General features: G+C 37.8%; 1 protein-coding gene and 1 long non-coding RNA gene across 7 annotated transcripts in view; one reads left to right on the plus strand and one right to left on the minus strand.

Moving 5' to 3' along the window:
- EFEMP1 (EGF containing fibulin extracellular matrix protein 1) overlaps window positions 1–6575 on the plus strand; it is a 74954-nt gene extending 68379 nt beyond the window's left edge. For all 5 annotated transcript variants that reach the window (XM_059943295.1, XM_059943294.1, XM_059943291.1 and 2 more), the window contains 2 exons: window positions 73–268; window positions 5950–6575. In XM_059943295.1, coding sequence (XP_059799278.1) covers window positions 73–268; window positions 5950–6111 — 358 coding nt within the window. In that variant the 3' untranslated portion in view covers window positions 6112–6575. The remainder of the gene's footprint in view (window positions 1–72; window positions 269–5949) is intronic.
- Window positions 1–20704, minus strand: part of LOC132377192 (uncharacterized) — a 209228-nt gene that overhangs the window by 34493 nt on the left and 154031 nt on the right. For both annotated transcript variants that reach the window (XR_009506572.1, XR_009506573.1), the window contains exon 3: window positions 19747–19859. This is a non-coding gene — a long non-coding RNA (uncharacterized LOC132377192). The remainder of the gene's footprint in view (window positions 1–19746; window positions 19860–20704) is intronic.

Below are 20704 nucleotides of genomic sequence, written 5' to 3' on the forward strand. Positions count from 1 at the left end.
AATCAGACCTTTTGAAACTGAGAATCTTCTGGTTTTACCAAGCCTAACTAACACTTTTGTTTGTCTCTGCAGCCGATGTGTTTGCCCAGTCTCAAATGCGCTGTGCCGAGAACTTCCCCAATCCATAGTCTACAAATACATGAGCATCCGATCTGATAGGTCTGTGCCATCTGACATCTTCCAGATACAGGCCACAACCATTTATCCCAACACTATCAATACTTTTCGGATTAAATCTGGAAATGAAAATAGAGAGTTCTACCTAAGAGTAAGTATCCTGAGGGCAGCCTTAGCTGTCGAGAAAGTTCCAAGTTTGTTGTTGTTGTTTGGTAGTAATTCACATAGAAAGAAAGCTAACATTTAAAGAGTTTTTATGTGCAGGCATTGTGTAAGTCCTTCCAGTGTGCATTATCTCATTTAATCCTCTTGGTAATGCTTGGTCAGATTAATATTTATCTCCATATTTTACAGAAAAAAAAAGTAAGACTCAGGGAGATGAAGTAGCTTCTCTAAAGTCACTCAGATAAAAGTTGTACACTCTAACAGAGTTGTGTGTGACCAGCAAAACACAAGCCTACACACACACACACACCTCAAATAGATACCACAAATCAGTGATAGCTATTTAATTGTACATAGAAAAAATAATTCCTGGAGAGCTTTTCAAAAACGCTGAATTCCTTATTGTTACATTCGCAAGATTATTTACATCTGCACCAAAACTAAGACCCAGAAGTATCTGAGAAGTGACCCCAACTCCCCACCCCCCGCACCATGTGTACAACAGATAGTTGTACCATTCTTGCAAATTTCCAGGCAGGCAATGTGAGGTCACGTTTATGTTTTCTCTTTCTTTCATTGCCTATATGAAATCTTTCTCTGAATTCTGCCATTTCTCTCTCCACAGTGTCCCCTGGGTTATCTTTGTGTCCTTGTGTCTCTGCCTCTCTTCCTTTAAACTTAAACTGGCTCTTAGCACCTCTCTAATCCCTCCAAGGGCTTCCCAGCAGATCTCCCTGACTCCAGTGCCTCAGCCTTCCAGTCCCCCCTGCAAAATCTTAGCAAGTTCATTTTAGGTTAAAATTCCGACATATTTCAAATACGGCTCACCACTTCATGTGAAAATGATGGCACCCCACCAAGCAGTTTGCAGGGTTACGGTAAGTCTTTCACGCTAAGGATGTTATTCATCCAGTTCCAGTTTTCTCAAAACTCCTTTGGGCACTCTTCATTTTTAATCAGATTTTAAGGTCAATATTTCATTTTGAGAATATGAAAAGTAAATTGGGAAATTCATCCTCGTGGTAAAGTTTACAGATTTTTAATGTTTACTCGTTTATCCTGTTCTTTGATATATTAAGTTCCCTTCCAGCTCCAGAATTATGTGACTCTGTTTCTTTGCCAGTAAATTAGAAATGATTAATCTCTCATGACCAACTTCTGAAGAGAAAAACCCAACCCAAAATACAATCTATTACTATTCTTTTTTCTAATAACTAAAAATAAACGTCTTTAACATTTGATGCTTTAAATTTGAGATATACTAGATATTTGTAAGAAGTTTACTCTAAATGAATTTCACACAGTTCAGATAATAACAATTTAATAATTTTAGCCCAAAGAAATAACATTATTTGTAACCCATGGCAGTCAAATAGGTTCATCTCAAAATCATCTTTAAAAATAATTTTCCATTTTGAACTCTTATCCAAAATTTAAGAAAGTAAAATTTCCTAGCAGAATCAACAAAGAGTTAAGCAAAGTACCTGCACGGGTTTTTTGTTTTTTTTTTTTTTTGAAATAAACATGGCACTTTTAAAGTTTTATGATTCATATCAGTGAACTTATTGACTTGATATTTTCAGATATAAATACAGTGTTTTTCTCAAGTAAAATCCTTTCTTATGAATGATATAAAACATTGCCAATTTTGATAATCCCAGAATTAAATACTACTATTTGAAAGCAAAAAAGCATTTAAAATAAGAAGATATTTCAAGACTATTTATTATCACATAATTCAAAAAATAGTTGGATCAAATCCTACAAAATTTCTCCAATGAAGTTCCACTTGCGCAGAGGGCATTTAATCATAAGACTCCATCAGGAGGCCTTAATTAAGCACCTATTATATACTCAGCTTCATGCTAGGTGCATGTAATACACAGTTCCTTACTTCAAAGAGCTTTAAATATTACTTTGTGGCATAGTTAACGTCTATGAGAAAAGCAGAGGACAAATTTGTGTTTAACTCCATGCTCCAAGACATCAAAGAATTAATGTGGGCTGCAATAGTCAAAGAATGTTTCTTGAGAAACATGAGGCTGGACCTTATCCTTGAAAGGATCTGTGGGATATAGGATTTTATTTATATTCCTTTTGGGACAATACTGAGAAAATCTTCTTCCCTAGAAAAGGGAACATATTAGAAAGAAGTAATACATGAAATTAAAGGTAGAATACCATCCTCCACCCACACCGACCAATATCTATCCTTCCTTACTGAGACTTATTTTTCTTCACAGCCCTTATCACCACGTTGCATAGTATTTATTTGTCCGTGTCACCTACTACCTACTAGAGTGTGAGTGCAATAAACAGAGACATTACCTGTCTGTTCACTCTTGTATGCACAGCACATAGAATGAATGGTACCTGGCACATTGCAGGTGCTCAAAAAATATTTTTAAATGAATAAATTAATTCAATCAACATCTTCAAGGTATCACTGTTACCTATAAGAGGCAAGCACCATGCTAGGTTCTAGAGACATAGCAGTGAATAAAACCAAGCCAATTCCTGCCCCAGCGGGGCTTATAGTTGAGACATCGAACAAGTGTTCACAAGTATGCTGAACGTTACAACTGAGCACTTCAAATTGTTCATGTGTACACCACAAGTTAACCCCTAACCAAGACAGCAGTAGTCTGGGAGCTTCCTGGAAGAAGTAGATTTAAGCTGAAGACTAGCAAATGGAAGGAATAAAAAGCAGACAAGTTAATCTGGAACTCCAGGTGCTACAGGCAGAGTGGCTTGAGAGGGACCTGGAGAGATAAGCAGGGCCTAGATCACACAATGCCTGACAGACCATACTAAGGGTTTCAAGTAGAGGAGTTGCTATCAGATTTTCATGTTAAAAAAGATACCTGGCTACACTGTAGAGCCTGGATTGGAGTGGAGCAAGAATGGAAATGGAGAGACCAGTAAGTAGTTCAAAAGATGGGGGACTAGTGTGGTAGCAGTGAGTCCAAAAGAAGTGGACAGATTTATGAAGATATAGGAAGAAGGACATGGCTTGGTAACCCATTTGCTATGGGGAGGTGGAGGAGAAGGAAGCGTCAAGGATAACCTCCAAGTTTCTGTCCTGAGCAACAGTAAATGGTGGTACCATTTACTGAGATAAGGAAGAAGGAGCCAGTGGAGAGAGGAGGGTGAGGAGTTCAGTTTGGACATACTGAGTCCTGGTCGCCATGAGACATCCAAGTAAAGATGAGTAGAGAATTGGATATGCGGGCTTGGAATTCATAGTATAGACTTTTAAGTCACTGGCAGATATGTGATCATTGAAGCCATGGCTATGGATGAGATCACTCAGGCAGAGTATGTAGGAAGTAGGTGAGATCACTCAGATCTGGGCACTATTATAGTCACATCCATTACCTCAGCCTACAGTTCTCTGGCCATCTCATCCCCCATGACCTTCAGCTTCATGTCACTCTGCCACCACCCCATGGCCACATGCTGGACTTTGTTATCCTGCAGAACAGTTCCACATCATCATCTGAGTCTCAGGTGACCCCCTCAGTGACTGATTCTCTTTCCTCTTTTTCATGCCCTCACTCCCACTCTATCTGCTCTTCACCCTCACAGTGATGCTAGTCCTCTGACCCCTCACCCATCATTTTCTCCCACTCTATCAACTTCTTGGTGGACCCTTGAACTACTCTGTCACCAACACCTCAATTCCCTGTCCAACAACTCTAGATCAATCACATAATCCACATCTATTTTCACACCCAGCTTGTCAGCACAGATTGGTAATACTATAAATCTCCAACTTCAGATGTGCCCTCAACAATCCTATTACTTTCTTTTATTTCTTCTCTTCAGCCACTGATTGCAAATGTCCCCATACTCTTTAAGTTCTTATACCCTTCATTTTCAGTAGGTGACCTCATCTCCTACTCTTCTGAAACCACTGAAACCAACAGGCATAAATTACTTGAACTTCCCATCCCATCCCTTGCAAACTTAAGTCCATGTGTTCCCCTTCTAACCTTCTCCTTTGAATTTTCCAAAGACAAGGTTTCACTTCTATCAATCAAGGCCAACCCACCACCTGTATTCTTCACTCCATTTCCTCTGGAACCTTGTTCTATCAAACTCTAATATACCTCCTACATATTTAACTTGTTTTCCCTCTAGATGTTGCCTCCTCTCTCTCTTCTCCCTTCCTAGCCAAGGTTCTTAAAGCACAGTCTGTAATCACAGTCTCTATTTTCTTATTTCCTAGTTACTCTTCTGTCTTCCAGTCCCACTACCCTACTGAAATTGCTCTGGAAAAAAGCCACCAACAGCATCCATACTGCTATATCCAGAGGCATTTTTCAGTTTCAGTCACCCCCATCCTCCCCTGCTGTATTGGACACTGCTTGCCATTCATCTGTTTACCACTTAATTATCTATTTCTTCTCAGCTTCCTTCAATGGCTTCTCTTCTGCCCATTCTTTAAATGTTGGTCTCTCACAGACCCAGTCTTATCACATATACGTTCTCTTCCTTGGTTTAATGTCCACCTATTGACGTGACTGCTAAATCCTAATCCACTGTTTCTATCCCTGCCCTCCTCTTGGCATTCAGATTCACACATTTACCTGCCTGCCTGTCCAAGCTCATCTCCCTGCACTCTCTAGCACCAATCACATTGTTCATCAAAGTGAAACTGCATCCAGTTCTCCAGAACATCCTTCTTTACAAAACTCCCACTTATTCTGGGTGACTGTCCTCAGGCATTCAAAGGCCTTCCCTCAATGCTTCAGCGTCCCTCTGTTTTTCTCTGTGAGTACACACCTCTGTGTATCTTCATATATACCCTGCATATCCCCATATATCTTAGCATTTGCCATATTCTATTGAAATTAACTACTTACATGCCTCTTCACCTACTAGAATGTAAACAGATCCACAATGTTGAGAAGTGAAAGATGACAACCTTGTTTACCAGTTCAAAAACTTATCAGATTCTCACATGAACTCCAATCTCTATAAAGGCTAGAACTACTCAATAAAAGTGAAGAGAAACATTAACAGAGAGGGGTGAGTAGAAAACAAAGAACTATCAAAAACAAGCAGGTCCCTGTACCTGGAACTAATGACTATGTGTGGATAAGGGATAAGATCCAGAAGGATTAGAACCAAGAAAGGACTAAGTAGTGACTTTAATCCTACCTCAAAATTCTTCACTTGGGCTTCCCTGGTGGTGCAGTGGTTAAGAATCCGCCTGCCAATGCAGGGGACACGGGTTGGAGCCCTGGTCTGGGAAGATCCCACATGCTGCAGAGCAACTAAGCCTGTGCACCACAACTACTGAGCCTGCGTTCTAGAGTCCATGAGCCACAACTACTGAGCCCACGTGCCACAACTACTGAAGCCCATGTGCCACAACTACTGAAGCCCACGCACCTAGAGCCCATGCTCCGCAACAAGAGAAGCCACCGCAATGAGAAGCCTGCGCACGGCAATGAAAGAGTAGCCCCCACTCGCCACAACTAGAGAAAGCCCACCTGCAGCAATGAAGACCCAACGCAGCCAAAAATAAATAAATAAATAAATGTATTTTTTTAAAAAAAATTCTTCCCCTAATTCTTATAGGAAGTGTATTCACAAATAATAGAAACTGTAACACAAGAAAAATTATTCTCTCACTCCCTCTTTTTTCTTTTATTTTAGCAAACAAGTCCTGTAAGTGCAATGCTTGTGCTGGTGAAGTCGCTATCAGGACCAAGAGAATATATAGTGGACCTGGAGATGCTGACAGTCAACAGTATGGGAACCTTCCGCACCAGCTCAGTGTTAAGACTGACAATAATAGTGGGACCATTTTCATTTTAGTCTTTTAAAAGAGTCCACTATAGGCATTTAAATCAGCCAAAGAATATTGTTATCTTAAAGCACTATTTTATTTATAGACATATCTAGTACATCTACATCTATATACTGTACACTCACCAATAATTCAAACAATTACACCATGGTATAAAGTGGGCATTTAATCTGTAAAGATTCAAAGTTTGTCTTTATTACTGTATGTAAATTAGACACTAATCCACTAAACTGGTCTTCTTCGAGAGAGCTAAGCATACTCTTTCTGGTGAAACTTGGATTCTTTTCTGTAAAAGTGGGACCAAGCAATGATTGTCTTCTGTGGTGCTTAAGGAAACTTACTATAGCTCCACTGATAGTCTCATAAGGAGGCAGCCATCATAACATTGAACAGCATGCAAGTTCAAGAATGAGTTTTTTAACTGCTTGTAAGAAAATGGAAAAAGTCAATAAAGATATATTTCTTTAGAAAATGAGGATCTATCATACTTGTGTTGGTTTTTATTTTCATGATCAGTCTAAATGTAGTTGTTTATTACATAGTAGTAAATCATTATCATATAGTATAGTGGTTTCTATAAGATATTTTAAATTTTGTCAGAAATTTTTGTTATGAATGTAAAAAAGGACAGTAAGTAAAATTCCCCGAATGAATAAGATATCCCCTAGAAAATCATTATATTGAGAAATCTATGGGGAGGAGATGAGAAAACAAATTCTTTCTAAACCACTTTGGAGTTGACCTGAAGAAGCAAACTTGGTGTACTAGTCAGTTTGAGTTGCTATAACAAAATACTATGGACTGGGTAGCTTATAAACAACAGAAATTTATTTCTCACAGTCTGGAGGGTGGAAATCCAAGATCAGGGTGCCAGTATGGTCAGGTTCTGGTGAGAACCCTCTTCTAGGTTGCAGACTCATATCCTCACATGGCAGAAAGAGAGCAAGAGAACTAATCCCATTCATGAGGGCTCTACCTTCATGACCTAAGTACTTCCCCAAGGCCTCAGGTTCTAATACCATCAGGTTGGGAGTTAGGACTTCAACATATGAATTTTGGGAGAACACAAACATTCAGTCCATAACACTCAATAAATGTAATAACATTCCTGAATTCAGGACTTCCACAAGATGTGGAGCAAAATGAAGAAAAGTTATTTTTCTGAAAAAGTTTTGATTTCTGAATAAAATTAAAACCCTAAAACTTCACTAACTTATAACTAAAATTTCTCATCTTTATATTTGATGCTCACAGAGTGAAGAAATGGTGATGGTTCTTATTCTTGGCATCCAGATTGACAATGAACTAAATCAAATTACCCTCCCTCCTAACTCTATGAAAACATTTTATACCTTCCTGTTTGTTTAAAATGTAACTGCTTCACTTTGATGTATTATATTTTTAAATAAAAATAAGTATTCTTTTAGAGGTTTTTTTTCTGTGTAGCTAATAACAGCCAATATAATTTTTGTGTCTGGGAAAAAATTATTTGTAGCTGCCAGAGCAAAAACAACTATTTGCTTTTTTAAAAAGAAACAATCTAAAGTTGAGGAAACAAAAGACTGTTAAAATCATTCCACAAAAATATATGCAGTCAATTTTTCTCTTACATCCAGTTTCAAAGCATATATGAATAACCAGGTAACCTTGCCACAGAAAAAAATGTTCCTCAAAGAGGTGACAAAATGTGCAGTAATTGTCAAAAAGAAAGTTCACCAAGAGACCAAGGAACAAAACACAAACTTCTTATGTGAATAGGGCACAGGATGGGCTTTTAAAGGATACAGGGGCATTGGAACAGTGATGAGAGAACAGGTGTGACCAGGAGTCAGACAAGGAAGCAGAGTAAACAACCAGCCACAACACAGCAGGACTGTTGCGTACGTTGTCACCCTGTTCACATGATTACTTATAGTCCACGTAAATTCAGTTTTGATCTAAGCTTTTCCATTCTTAATCAATATACTGATTTTTCTACATATAGACACAGTTCTCAAGTCAGAGCTGGGAATGATAAGAGTAAAAAAAAAATGCCTAAGACCTTCCAACAGATTTTTTACTCTTAAGCAAGAAGGCAGAGCCTTATCTGTACCTCCACAGAGGATTGTAGGAGAAACAGGAATCTCTATGAAATATTTATGCGTGGTAAGTCCTGACCCTCCACCCCTACCTCTAAACATATATATAATTACAGAAGTATATATAATCTATATATTAAGAAACATAGATTACATATAGATTATATATACTTCTATAATAATATATTCTATAAATAATTTATATATTATAATTTATATAATTTAAATATAATCTATGATAAAGTAATAATATATTTTATATATACTTTTTGGACCTACAGAAGCCATTAACTGCAAACAAGATGGTTTCCCTTTCATCCCAAAGCTTAGTCCTATTCACAAATCATAAAGACATGAAAAGGGTTGATAAACTAAAGTGTCACTGATGCAATCCCTTTTCTTTTTTTAATTGTAAAATACACATAAAATTCAGATTGCAATGTTATGCAAATATCACTACTATCTAGTTCCATAACATTTTCGTCACTCAAAAATAAATCCCATACCCATTAGCAGTCACTCCTCATTCCCCCCTCCCACAAGTTCTGGTGTTACCACTAATCTACTTTCTGTCTTTATGAATTTGCCTGCTCTAGACGCTTCATACAACTAGAATCATACAGTAAGTGGCCTTTTGTTTCTGGCTTCTTTCACTTAATATAATGTCTTCAAAGTTCAGCCATGTTGCAGCATGTATCAGACTTCATTCCTTTTTATGACTGAATAATATTCCATTGTATAAATATACCACATTTGTTTATCCATTCATCAGTGGATAGACTATAGTTGATAGGTTGTTTCCACCTGCAATTTCATTTTATCTGACTATTCATCTACTAATTCCTAGGCTATTCATAGATTAGGAATATAATCCTAGACTATTAGACATTATTAGACTATTATTAGACTATTAGACTGTTACATGTCTATCCTAGACATATAGATTCCTAGACTATTCATCTACTAATTTTACAGCCTAAATCACCCATTTTTAATTTCATTTTTAACTAAAAAGAACAGCAAGTGAAAAATCATTTTTCATTCACAGAAGCAAAGTCCTGGAAAGAACTTTGAAAAGCTAACACATGAGTTCCTTTACAGGTACAACAGTCCTCAGTAAACATAAAAATCTCATGCTCTCTTTAAATGTAATTTGAAATTCAAAATAAAGTAAATATCATCACTGAAAACAAACCAAAGCAGTAAGACAAAGCTGTGCTTTGTTTTCAAACTACACATGACTCCCTCCTCCCCTCCTCCATGAGAATCACTGATTTAAACCAGCTCCCATAGATGAGAATTATGAAAATAATTCATCATCAGAATCATAATTGTTCAGCAGCAAACTTCATTGAGCAACTTCTATGGTAATTTCTTCCAACATCTAACAGCCTGATGAAGCATAGAAGAACCAGGGTTCTAGTCTCAGTTCTAACCTTAACTAGTTGTGAGACTTAGCTTTTTGGGACCTTGGTTTCTTTATCCATAAAACTGGGATATTGAAACAAGGTGTTTTTCCAGCTTTAAAAACTGTACCTATTCCCTATGCCAGAGCTGCACTGAGAGAAAAGGTGACTCTATTTGTCAAACTTTTTAAAGTATTTGAGTATTCTTTGTATGTAGTGGCTGTTGGGAAGCACTGGACATTGGTGAAAAAGAAAACTATAGTTCCTACCCCAAAACAGGTCTTCAAAATGAGGGTTTGTTATTGGGGACAAGGACATGAGAAATAACCCAATTTAGCTCTAAGTTTTTTGAATTACAATTCAAAATAATTTTTTTTAGTATTCACTGTTAAATTGTGCATGTTTTACTCCTTTCCACCGATTCTAACTGAAGTATTATTTCTCATGTTAAACTGAAAGTCATTTTACCTTGTTTCACTAGCAAAAAAAAGTCCAGCCATGGGTTCCCCCACTTCCAAACATGCTTCCAGGAAATTCACATGTTCTTACTCAGCAAGCCTCAATAATGAGGACTGAACTAGTCATTTCCATCACTTCACCATTCCAGTGCCCATACCTGGATTCTCAAACTTCATGCTCTCTGACTGGACAGTGTTGTTTTCTGACAGCAGTTAGGAAAGACCTCTTGGTTGTTAAGACTTCTCAAAAGGAGAATAACTTCACTTCAGCTGCCAAATTTCCCTCTTAAATCGTTTTGTTTTTTGACAGCTTGCAATCTCCATCCCCTCTAAACTTAAAATCAACCATTACATACGCTTCCTTTTAATAATAATAGGATTCTAAACTTAGATGCCACCTGGTCAAACCATGTTATTAAGACTTGCTCAAGGTCACAGTTTGTTGAGCAAGATCACTGTGCCTTGAATCAATGTCTTATGACTTAGATTAGGGTTCTTTTCATTGGCCATGCTCCAAATTTCAGCAACAACAAGCAATCCCCTTCCTTCCAAGGCTTCTTCCTGCAGTGCCCACCCCAAACTGTGGACCAGCTTTGCTCATTGCCATGACTAGTTGTCACCACTGCTGTTAACTGCAGTCGGATTGAAATAGCACAGATACCAACCTGATTCTGATTTACTCTGTTAAACTTTAGCTCATTTGTTCTCTTTAAAAACTCCAGAGAGGTGGAAATAATTGTGTTACACAAAATACTCCTGAACTCTAGAAACTGAAATTCAAGGACCAATCATGTAGACCTTACTATACTTGAGAGGATAGCAATTTCTAAAAGAAAAAAAAAGCCTATTCCTAAAGATACAAACAGAGCTCTCTCTATGGGGGAGCTTTGAGAGCAACAGTATAGATGGAATGGGGCTAGCATTCTCCTTGTTCAAACGTTAGACCAAAAGGCTTAAAGAGTCCTTCCTTCCATAAGATTAGTGAAAGGTAAGGGGTTAATGAAAGATTGCTGCCATTCCTGACATTGGTTAATATTCATTAGGTGATTACTGAAGGAGCAAACAGTGAGCATCATTACCTCATCTCCTAAAGGATTCTTGCTTTAGAGGCTTGAAATAAGATAAGAGATACCACATTTTATTAACAACTCAGCCCTCAATGGGGCTTTTGGTTCTTTCAAAATGTTTAAGTTAAAATGACCCCCCCCAACAAATTAGGGTTTTTTATTGTGATTAAAAATATATAAATATTGGAGGGTGGAAATCACCTACAAAGCAATTCCCATTTTTATCTAAAAAAATGTAGTCATCTCTACCACTCTGCCTCTACAAGGAAGGTGTCTTAGTGAATCTAAATGATGGAAATAGAAAGATTGTTCAATACCCTACGACCACCTGAACACAACCCAATGGGATTATTATTTGGGCGGAAGCTTCACAAATACAAGTTTATTGTTGAACCTTGTTTCCACAACTGCAAGCAGTTGCTTATGTTTTGAATAGCCATGTATGCTTCTAACTTTCTAACTCTGCTTTTAAAATATGGAACAGCTGCTGGTCTGCTCATATGTTACGCATAAGAAGCCCACAAGGGACAAAGCCTTCCATTAATATGTCGAATTATTTTTAACACATTTATATTTCTATCCTGAATCATCATCTCAGAAAGATGGCAAGTTTCCATCTTCCCAGCTGGGGGGAGCACCTGCAAAATACAAGCACAAACTGTGACACATCTGGTACCAAAAAACCAATCTTGTTTCATCTGGCCAGCAGACTAAAATATCAAGATCATTGAACAGAAACAAGGCAAAAAGTTAACTGCCATTTATATGTAGTCAACACAGATGTCTAGTTAAGCTGTTTATATCGTAAGCGCATGTGTATGTTAATGGAGCACAGACCCCTTTAATAAGCCAGAGTTGGAATATAAACGCAAGAGAATTTTAAAGACCTGAATGCAATAATTCAGTTCTTTTTTATCTTCCCATAGAAACTAAATTAGTTTCATCAGAATCTCAGCATTCTTTTTAAACAGATGCATGTAACACGAATAAATAATTTTGTTGAGTATCTCCAAATTGTTTATTTATATCTTTTAAAACTGTATTCCATGTTTTTGTATCTTAATATTTAGATTGTTTCTTTAAGTGGTAAATTACTTGCACATGACTTAAACCAGGTGTCCTCGTTTGTGTTGCCTCAAAAGAAGACCCTGTTACAGAACTAAGTGTTGGTAGTTTGACAGGGTAACTTACAAAGCACAGGTGAGAAACTAGGGAAAGTGAGTCAGGGAAGGGAGAGATGCCAATCAATGAGTGAGTTAATGAGTGGGTCACTTCTGTGGGCAGACTAGCACTTAGTATCTTTGGGGATCCTCTGAGAAACAATGTGGAACTCACCTCAAAAGCATCCCACCAGAAGCCGCCTAGACTGGGCTGTTTATCTGCAATTCCCATCCCTGTGGTGAGGGTCGCCTCCTGGGGCACTAATGCCACACCCACTTATAACTACCTGCAGGTGGGTGAGCTTCCTGGCACTGGAGAAAGCCCTCAGGCAGAGGAGAAGAGAAACAGAGGCTTGATATGGGATGTTGTCAGTGAGCTAGAAACTCCTACTGCAACCCCCAGTAAGCTCCTGTTGCTGAGGGGATGTCTGGTGGGCAGCAATATCCACACTGCTTGGAGTCTGACAACAGAAGCACATGTAACTGGCCTGCTGGCTTCATACCTCATGAGTCTTTCCTTAACCTTTTTCTGTTGGCTCTCCACCTTTTTCTTCCCTCTTCCACTTAGCAAATCAGGCACCAAAAATGTCCATTCGATGCAAAGACACATAAGACATTACATAAAGTGGCACTGTATACTTAACACCATGAGCCTATCTGATTCCAGAGCACATCACAAGTCCAGCTACAGAGTATTATATAAAATTGGTTGCCCTTGAAAGATGAATTTCCAAGGAAGCTAGTGAAGCTAAAACTTCAAGTCCCTTCCCTTGCACCAGTCCTTTCCAAGGCCCTGAAGGGACCCTACAATGTGTTCACAGTGTCATATTATTTTTGTAAAATTTGAAAAAGTAATACATTTTAGCTGGATGGGTTAGTATTGATCTTTCCTCTTAGGTTCCCCCCTTCACACTTCTCCTCGTGTTAGGTAGCACAGGGATGGTCACAAGGATTTTTGGGAATCCAGCCCAGGAAATTGAGTTAGGAGGGTACATTTAACTTGGCCTTAGTGGAATATACCTATATAGTTCACAGTCACTTCTATGTATGTTTAATTCCAGTTCCTGTCTGGTGTAGGAATAGCTTCTAAAAATATTCCCACCACCTTCTGTGTTGATTTTACCTGACAGCATGCACAGAGTTTCAAGGCCAGGGGTCCTATCACAATTTAATGTGTCCTACAGTATCCAGCACCAGAGTAGGTAGTAGAAGAAAAACAAGTCTTGAAATATGCAGAGCCAGAAGCTAATCTATGGAAAATTCTCCCAATCACCAGAGGTATAAAATGAAAAGCAGAGGATTTGGTTTTTATTCAATGCCTTTTCAAGAATATATTTAATTATGTAGCATAGGCAATTATAAATGCACCATACCATGAAAATATTTTTCATATATTTCTATAAGAACTCACTAGAAATTATTCTGACAATGAGAAGTGAATTATAACCCCAAAAACTCTGTTTCAGATAATACCAAAAACTGTAATTCATTGAGACAAAGAAATAAATTTCAAATAGAAGTAATGAATAGACTCTTGGGTTGATCAAATTAATGAAAAGGAATGAATCATGTGAACACACTGGGAAGGAATTTGTGTCCTGCTGCTTTGATATGAACACTAACACCAGTAAAGAAAACATAAAATTGTAATCTTACTACCACAACAAGGGCACTGTCAACTCACTAGTTAGTGTGACCATTTCAAAGGGTGTTTAACATTAGTCCCTGCACAAGAAAACTTAAGAGTGATTTAGAGTTGTACATATCTTATGTGATAGAAACTTGATAGAGGTTTCCCAAATTTGATGACAATTCTAAAAATTTGTATGTCATTGCCAAAATGGCTTGTGAAACCAAAGAAACCTTTCTGTAAACTGTCAATTTAACATTTTTTCTCAACCATTCTAGAAGATAGTTATCTTTCTATTGTCTCTGTAAGAAAGGACCTACTGTATAGCACAGGGAACTCTGCTCAATACTCTATAATAACCTAAATGGGAAAAGAACTTGAAAAAGAATAAATACATGTATATGTATAACTGAATCACTTTGCCATTCACCTGAAACTAACACATTGTTAATCAACTATACTCCAATATAACATAAAAATTAATAAAAAAAGAAATGATGTTACAAAATTATTGACACAGGCAATCAAACAGCATGCATCCAAAAAAATGTAGGGGAAAAATTATTACAAAGGAGTTCCTGGCAGCTAATTAATAAAAAAATATTATTTTCCCAGACTGTGATATTTGCTGTCAGGTTTTAAAATTTGTGATTTATTTGTGATTTCTTTTGCTATTCTAAATAAGAATTCACTTTTGTGTCTAATTTTGCATTTATAATTTTGTATTCTTTCCCTTAAAGTGAGCTTCTAAATGTGTATAAGTTTTGCTCAAAACCTGGATACATCCCTAATTGCATGAAGTAGCCCTGTGCCTAGCATATATGGGGCTTTTGTGAAAATAGACAAGGACATTTAATCTGGGCCTTGGAATATTTGAATAGGCAGGGAAAAAAGGTATAGGAGATGACCCTTTATTTCAAACTTACCACCACAAGGTACAGGCATCAATTAATCTTGTTAATAACAATTGTGTATTTAAGAGTTGCTAATTTCTGACTCAAGCTCAAAAGTTGAAAAGTATATTTCAACCTCTGGCCTCTATTAGATGTGTTCTTGTAGTGATTCAATGTTCTGTTCCCCCTGTTTGTCTCTTAGCAGCAATTATCTGCCTTTATTTCCTAATCTGGTGATTAGCCATTAATAAGAAGGTAAAGACCTCAAAGAGATCAATCTGAAGCTTTCTAAACCCCTGATTACATCCCACCTCCAGCATCCTGCCTTATAATTCCAGTATAATTCACTTCAGTAAACATTCACTGGGAATCCACTATGCACAGGGCACTGTGCTAAGTACTAAGGGAGCAAAGGTAAATATGACATAGTCCCTGGCCTCAAAGAACTTACAATATGATTAGAAAATTAAACACAATAAATTTGGGTTCAATTTGTCTTAAGTAGTCACTATTTATTGAGCACCTATATTTATTGAGGTGCTTTCAGTCCATTATCTCATTCCTCATATTCATCCAATGAAGAAGGAATTTTTAGCTCCATTTTACTGGTGAAGAAGCAGATTTAATGACTTGTTTAGGGTCAAATGTCAAGCAGGGGCAGGACCAAGATTGGAAACAAGACCCATCTGTCTCTAGAGCCTTAATATGTTCTAAGGGGAGCACAGCTGAGAGCACTTAACCCTGCCTGGGAGAAATCAGAGAAGGCTGGGCTGATCTTAAAGGTGGAATAGGGTTTGTCCCAGTAAAAAAAGGGTATTCCAGCAGAGGGGAATTTACACACAAAGGTAAGGAAGTAAAACACAACAAGGGACATGTCAAGAAACCTCATAAATCTTGTAGTTCCTAACTTAACAAGATCCTGACTCCTAATACTAAACAATGTGGTAACAAATCTCACTCCATCCATCAGTTTTTTCATTTCCCCAAACTTTCTTTCTTTCTTTACTTCTCTCCTTATTTTATTCTTTCCATAAGCATGGATATGATGGCTGTTTAAACACCCTTCCTGCATTTAATGAACTTAGTTTATTGGGGGAAACAAATTAATTAAATAATACCACAAACAAATGAAAAATTGCAACTATGACAGAAGCTACCAAAAAGGCAGGTGGTGCTCCAAGAGCCTATAATAGGAGGAAATCAAATGACCTACCATGGTATCCCTTGAAAAATGTCTCTAGAGATGAGCTCTTGAAGATGAGTAGGAGGTAACTGAATAAAAAGGGAGGGAAGAGCATTCAGAAAAGGATCTACATACACAAAGGCCCTTCAGAGGGAAGAAGTATTTTGTGGAATGGAGTCCAAGGGACTGGAATGCCAGTGTAGGTGAAGCTGAAAATGTAAGAGGTGGCCTGATAGGAGGTAAAGCTAGACAGGGTACCACTGAAGAATTTGTGTCTTTATTCTTAGAGAAATTGAAAACTATTTAAATATTTTAAGCAGGTAAATAATGTCATCATATTTGCACTTTGGAAAAACACCCTTTTACCTTGAGATAGACTGGAAGGGCGTCAGAATGGATGCAGGTTAGAAGACTATGCAAGCAGCCCAGGAAAAGATGATATGCTAACCTGGACAAAAGTATTGGTAGAGAGCACGAAGAGAAATGAACAGATTCAATATACATAGGAGACAAAGGACTTAATGACAGGTTGCATGTGGATAATAAGGGAGAAGGACATGTCGGGAATGAGCCTAAGTTTCTGGTAACCCAATAGGCAGACAATTGTTTCCAAGCAGAGATTCAGGAACCGAGCTTCTTCTATTTGGGACCTCTACTCCTTGTAACTGATGGCTTCCAAGGTCCCTGTGCTCATCTACATCAAGAGGTGGATCAATGGCAGGTTGAAAATGAGAACATTTTATGGGGCAGGACTGGAAGTGGCTTACATTGCTCTGCTATATTCCTTTGGCCACACTTGTGAGGAAGGCTGGGAAATAGAGTCTAGCTGTTATTCAGAAAGAAGAGCAAAGGGGTTTGGTTACTAGCTAGCAGTCTCTGCATCAATAGAGAAACTAGAAAATGAGTATAGTTGACCACTGAACAATGCAGGGGTTAGGGGTACCAACCCTCTGCCCACTCAAAAATCCATCCAGCCCACCTTATACTCCATATCTGAGATTCCACATCTATGGATTCAAGCAACTGTGGATTGTGTAGTACTATTTTATTTACTACTGAAAAACTTTGCATATAAATAGACCCATGCAGTTCAAATCCACGTTGTTCAAAGGTCAACTGTATATTCTTTAGTATGGCAATGGAAGTGTTCCACTGGAGCAGAGAACAGTTTTCTAACTCCCAGATTTTTTTTTAGTTTCACTTATTTTTCTCTATATCCCTTCTCTTTAATATACTTCTTGTGTTCAAGGGTAAGTAGAACACTTACTTAGTTCCACACTTGTATGTATTCATTTTTAATGAGGGCAAATCACCTTTTCAATACCTATTTATTCATTCAATGGATATTTAAGTGTCTACAGTTGTCTCAGTCTAGTTGTTTACTCCTTGTCCAAGGATGGCAGAAAGAAAACTATTCTTTTTTAAAAAAAGGGTATCAGTAATGGGTTTTAAATTTATAAGAAAAATGTTTATGTACAAATATGATTATTTTAGTGTCATTTCTAATAACCAAACAAATGAAAACAGTTTAAATGTATAATAATGGGGGAATGGCTAAGTTTAAACTATGGCACATCTATACGGTGGGGCATTATGCAGTGATTAAAGTGTTAATAAAGAGATTTTTATGGAATGGGGAATATTTGTGATATAGTATTAAGTGGACAATGTAAGAGGTACTATCTCAATTACATAAATATATCTAGGGAAAGAAGAGGGACACCAAATATTAACTATAGTTATTTCTGGGATAGGATTAAAAGAACACTGTATTCTCCTCTCTGTACCTTCCTGTATCTGCAATTTAATTTTTTTACAATGAGTTTCATATCAGATTAAAAGTTCTTTTTTAAAAATTAAAAGCAAACTCAAAAAAGCCATAGGAATCTTGGAAATATGATAGGTAATCATAGCCAAGCCATATTAAAGCTTCCTAAGCAAAAATGGACATTAAAGCTGAAGGTTCAGTCTAAAATTTGGGAGGGGGTTACAAGAATCTTCCATATGAGTGCTTGTTCAATAGTAGTAAGAGCCCACCAGTCCCATTAATTGGGGCCTTTAACATCTTGGTGACCTACATGCAGCCCATGGGACGGGTCCATCAGTGCTGACCTGGTAAGGCAAAGCCAAAAAGAACTCAGACCAGAGAATCAGACTTTGGTAGATGAGGTGGCATAACAAAGCCAAACCTCCTGGTAAGAGAGAATCAGGAGGAAAGGTCGGACTTTGGCTACACCAGCGGTCCCTAAACTTTTTGGCACCAGGGACCAGTTTTGCAGAAGACAATTTTGCCACAGCCCGGTGGGGGGCTGGGGATGGTTCAGGCAGTAGCACAAGCAATGGGGAGCGGCAGATGAAACCACCCGCTCAGCTCACCCGCCACTCACCTGCTGTGCAGCCCTGTTCCTAACAAGCCGTGGCCCGGTACTGGTCCACAGCTTGGGGACTGTGGACCCCTGGGCTACACAACAGCAGAGCAAGAGGTCCAGATGTCAAACAAGTAGATGCAAAAGGCAAAAGCTGCAGGAGCAGTTTTTATTCAGAAGTGTTAAGTGAGGGTCAGGAGCAAGGATTCAGGTGCCGGGAGTTCACATTAATCTCCTAGGATGGAATTTAGCCCAGGGCCTCAGGTGAAAATCTAAGGCATGCTTACAAACATCTTAACAAACAAACACCATAGCTTAGTGGTACCAAATCTGTGTTACCCTTTTCCAAGAAAGGCATTTTTTAATGCCTAGATATTTAAATAGTAATGACAATAACATTTCCCGAGCACCTATTGTATGCCATAGACTGTGGCCTCACACCATGCTAAATGCTTTAGATGCTTTACAGATACTATCTTATTTTATGACAGGGGCATTTCTATCCCATTTGAAAGATGAAGAGACTGAGTCTTGGAGAAGAAACTGCCCAAGTCACACAGGGAGAAAGTGGTGGAGCCAGGTCTATGACCCAAGTCAGTTTGACACCAAAGCTCATAGTCTTAACCACCTCATTACTGGTCAGTGGCTAATTTTATGTGGCCATGGATATTTTCTGTGCTTCTTTTTAAAAACATGTCAGTAAACCAAAAATCCTGTCTACCAGGGATGAGGCTAATAGACACCATGGGTGAGTAAATTACATTAAGAGCTTTGTGCCTGTTAAAGGACTATTACTAATAAAAAAAAAAAACTACTTATGAGAGTTAATTTGGAAAATAAGGAAGTCTTCTCAGCATTCCTAACATCACAACATACGGTCTGAAGATGACTCTTCTTTATCCCTAGCTGAGGTAAATAGGGAGGAAATGAAAAGTATATACTAGGGATAGCTAAGGCAGCCATGAAAATTAGCCTGGATTCAGGAAGGATCTAAATGGAATAAGTAAGGCATTAAGCAATTAAGATTTCTAATTGAAAACACAACATACAGCCCTTATGTGATTCTTTGGATCACTGAAACGTACACTCTTTAGACCAAACATCTGAAGGACACTGTTAAATATAAAATATAAGTATAAAAAAACCTTTATAGTGCAGTAAACATTTCTGTGGACTGAAGCATAAAATCGATTGGGCAAAGTTGAACAATGAATAAAAGAGTAAATACTCCTTCGTTTGCTTCTTAGAGATTTATGTAGAGCTGTTGAATATCAGTTGCAACTTAATAACACGCTTAGGTTTTTTTTTTAAGTTATCAAGATTTGACATGTTTTCGCCTGTTGAGTGAAAGCTCATGCAATTAGCTGTGCAGAAAGCTACAAACACACTCAGGCCACTTTACCTTAGCAGACATAACTGCAACTCATTCACTGTATACTCTCCAGCACTGGTCAAATCTAGCGGACCATTCCAAAAGTAACCATGGGGCTTTCAGTACATATCATTTACTTCCTCCTGTTCAAAAAAAAAAAAAAGGTTAATCCCTTCAGCAGCAATTCTCATCCTTTTCTCAAGAGATATTTTAAATATTCTGTGATGAAATTATGCAAAGAAAATAGAAAATAAGTGATGTTGCGAATGTCATTAAATGGCAGTGGGGCAGTCTCATAGCAGCCCATGATCACCTTGGAGGGGCGTAAAAATCAAACATCTGCTCAACAACACCAAAGAAATTTTGGTTTTGTTTGGTTTTTTTTTAATGGTCTGAGGGCCAATCTGAAGATTCCATTTTGAAGTCACTGCACTGATATCAAGATACACTTTACATTCTATGAGTGTGCTTAAAGGAGGGCGGAGTAAGTTTTGATGTCAAATAAATCGAACTAGAGGATAAATAAAAAACAAGAAATGAAAAATTATGTAACAGAAAGCTATTTAGCTCTGCCAGATGCTTCTGTAGCAAAGAAGGAATCCCAACAAGTCAAATGCATGCCCTGTTATCTTCCCAATAGCTTCAGTAACGAGCTATTTGGTGTGGAAGCAAGCTTGGGCCCTAGCTCTTGACAGTTTTATAGCCCTTGGTCAAAGTTTTCAACAGTGTTTGGGCAGGCGTGACTAGGCAGCTAGATTACACATACTGACTTTCCACTTGCAGATACACAATATTTACTTTACAGGGTGAGCCAGTAAACCAGCTGACCAATTAGGCCACAGATCTTTCATGCCTCATGAAAGCTAAGCAAAGACTGAATATAAAAATCTCAGAAATGCATGCAAACTGGACTTTCCTTTAATGTGTCTTCATATAATCTCCACAAAAAAGAATGTCAATGACCAACAGTCTTCAGAGCCACTTCAGT

Source organism: Balaenoptera ricei, chromosome 13, assembly GCF_028023285.1.
Source record: "Balaenoptera ricei isolate mBalRic1 chromosome 13, mBalRic1.hap2, whole genome shotgun sequence".
NCBI lineage: Eukaryota > Metazoa > Chordata > Mammalia > Artiodactyla > Balaenopteridae > Balaenoptera > Balaenoptera ricei.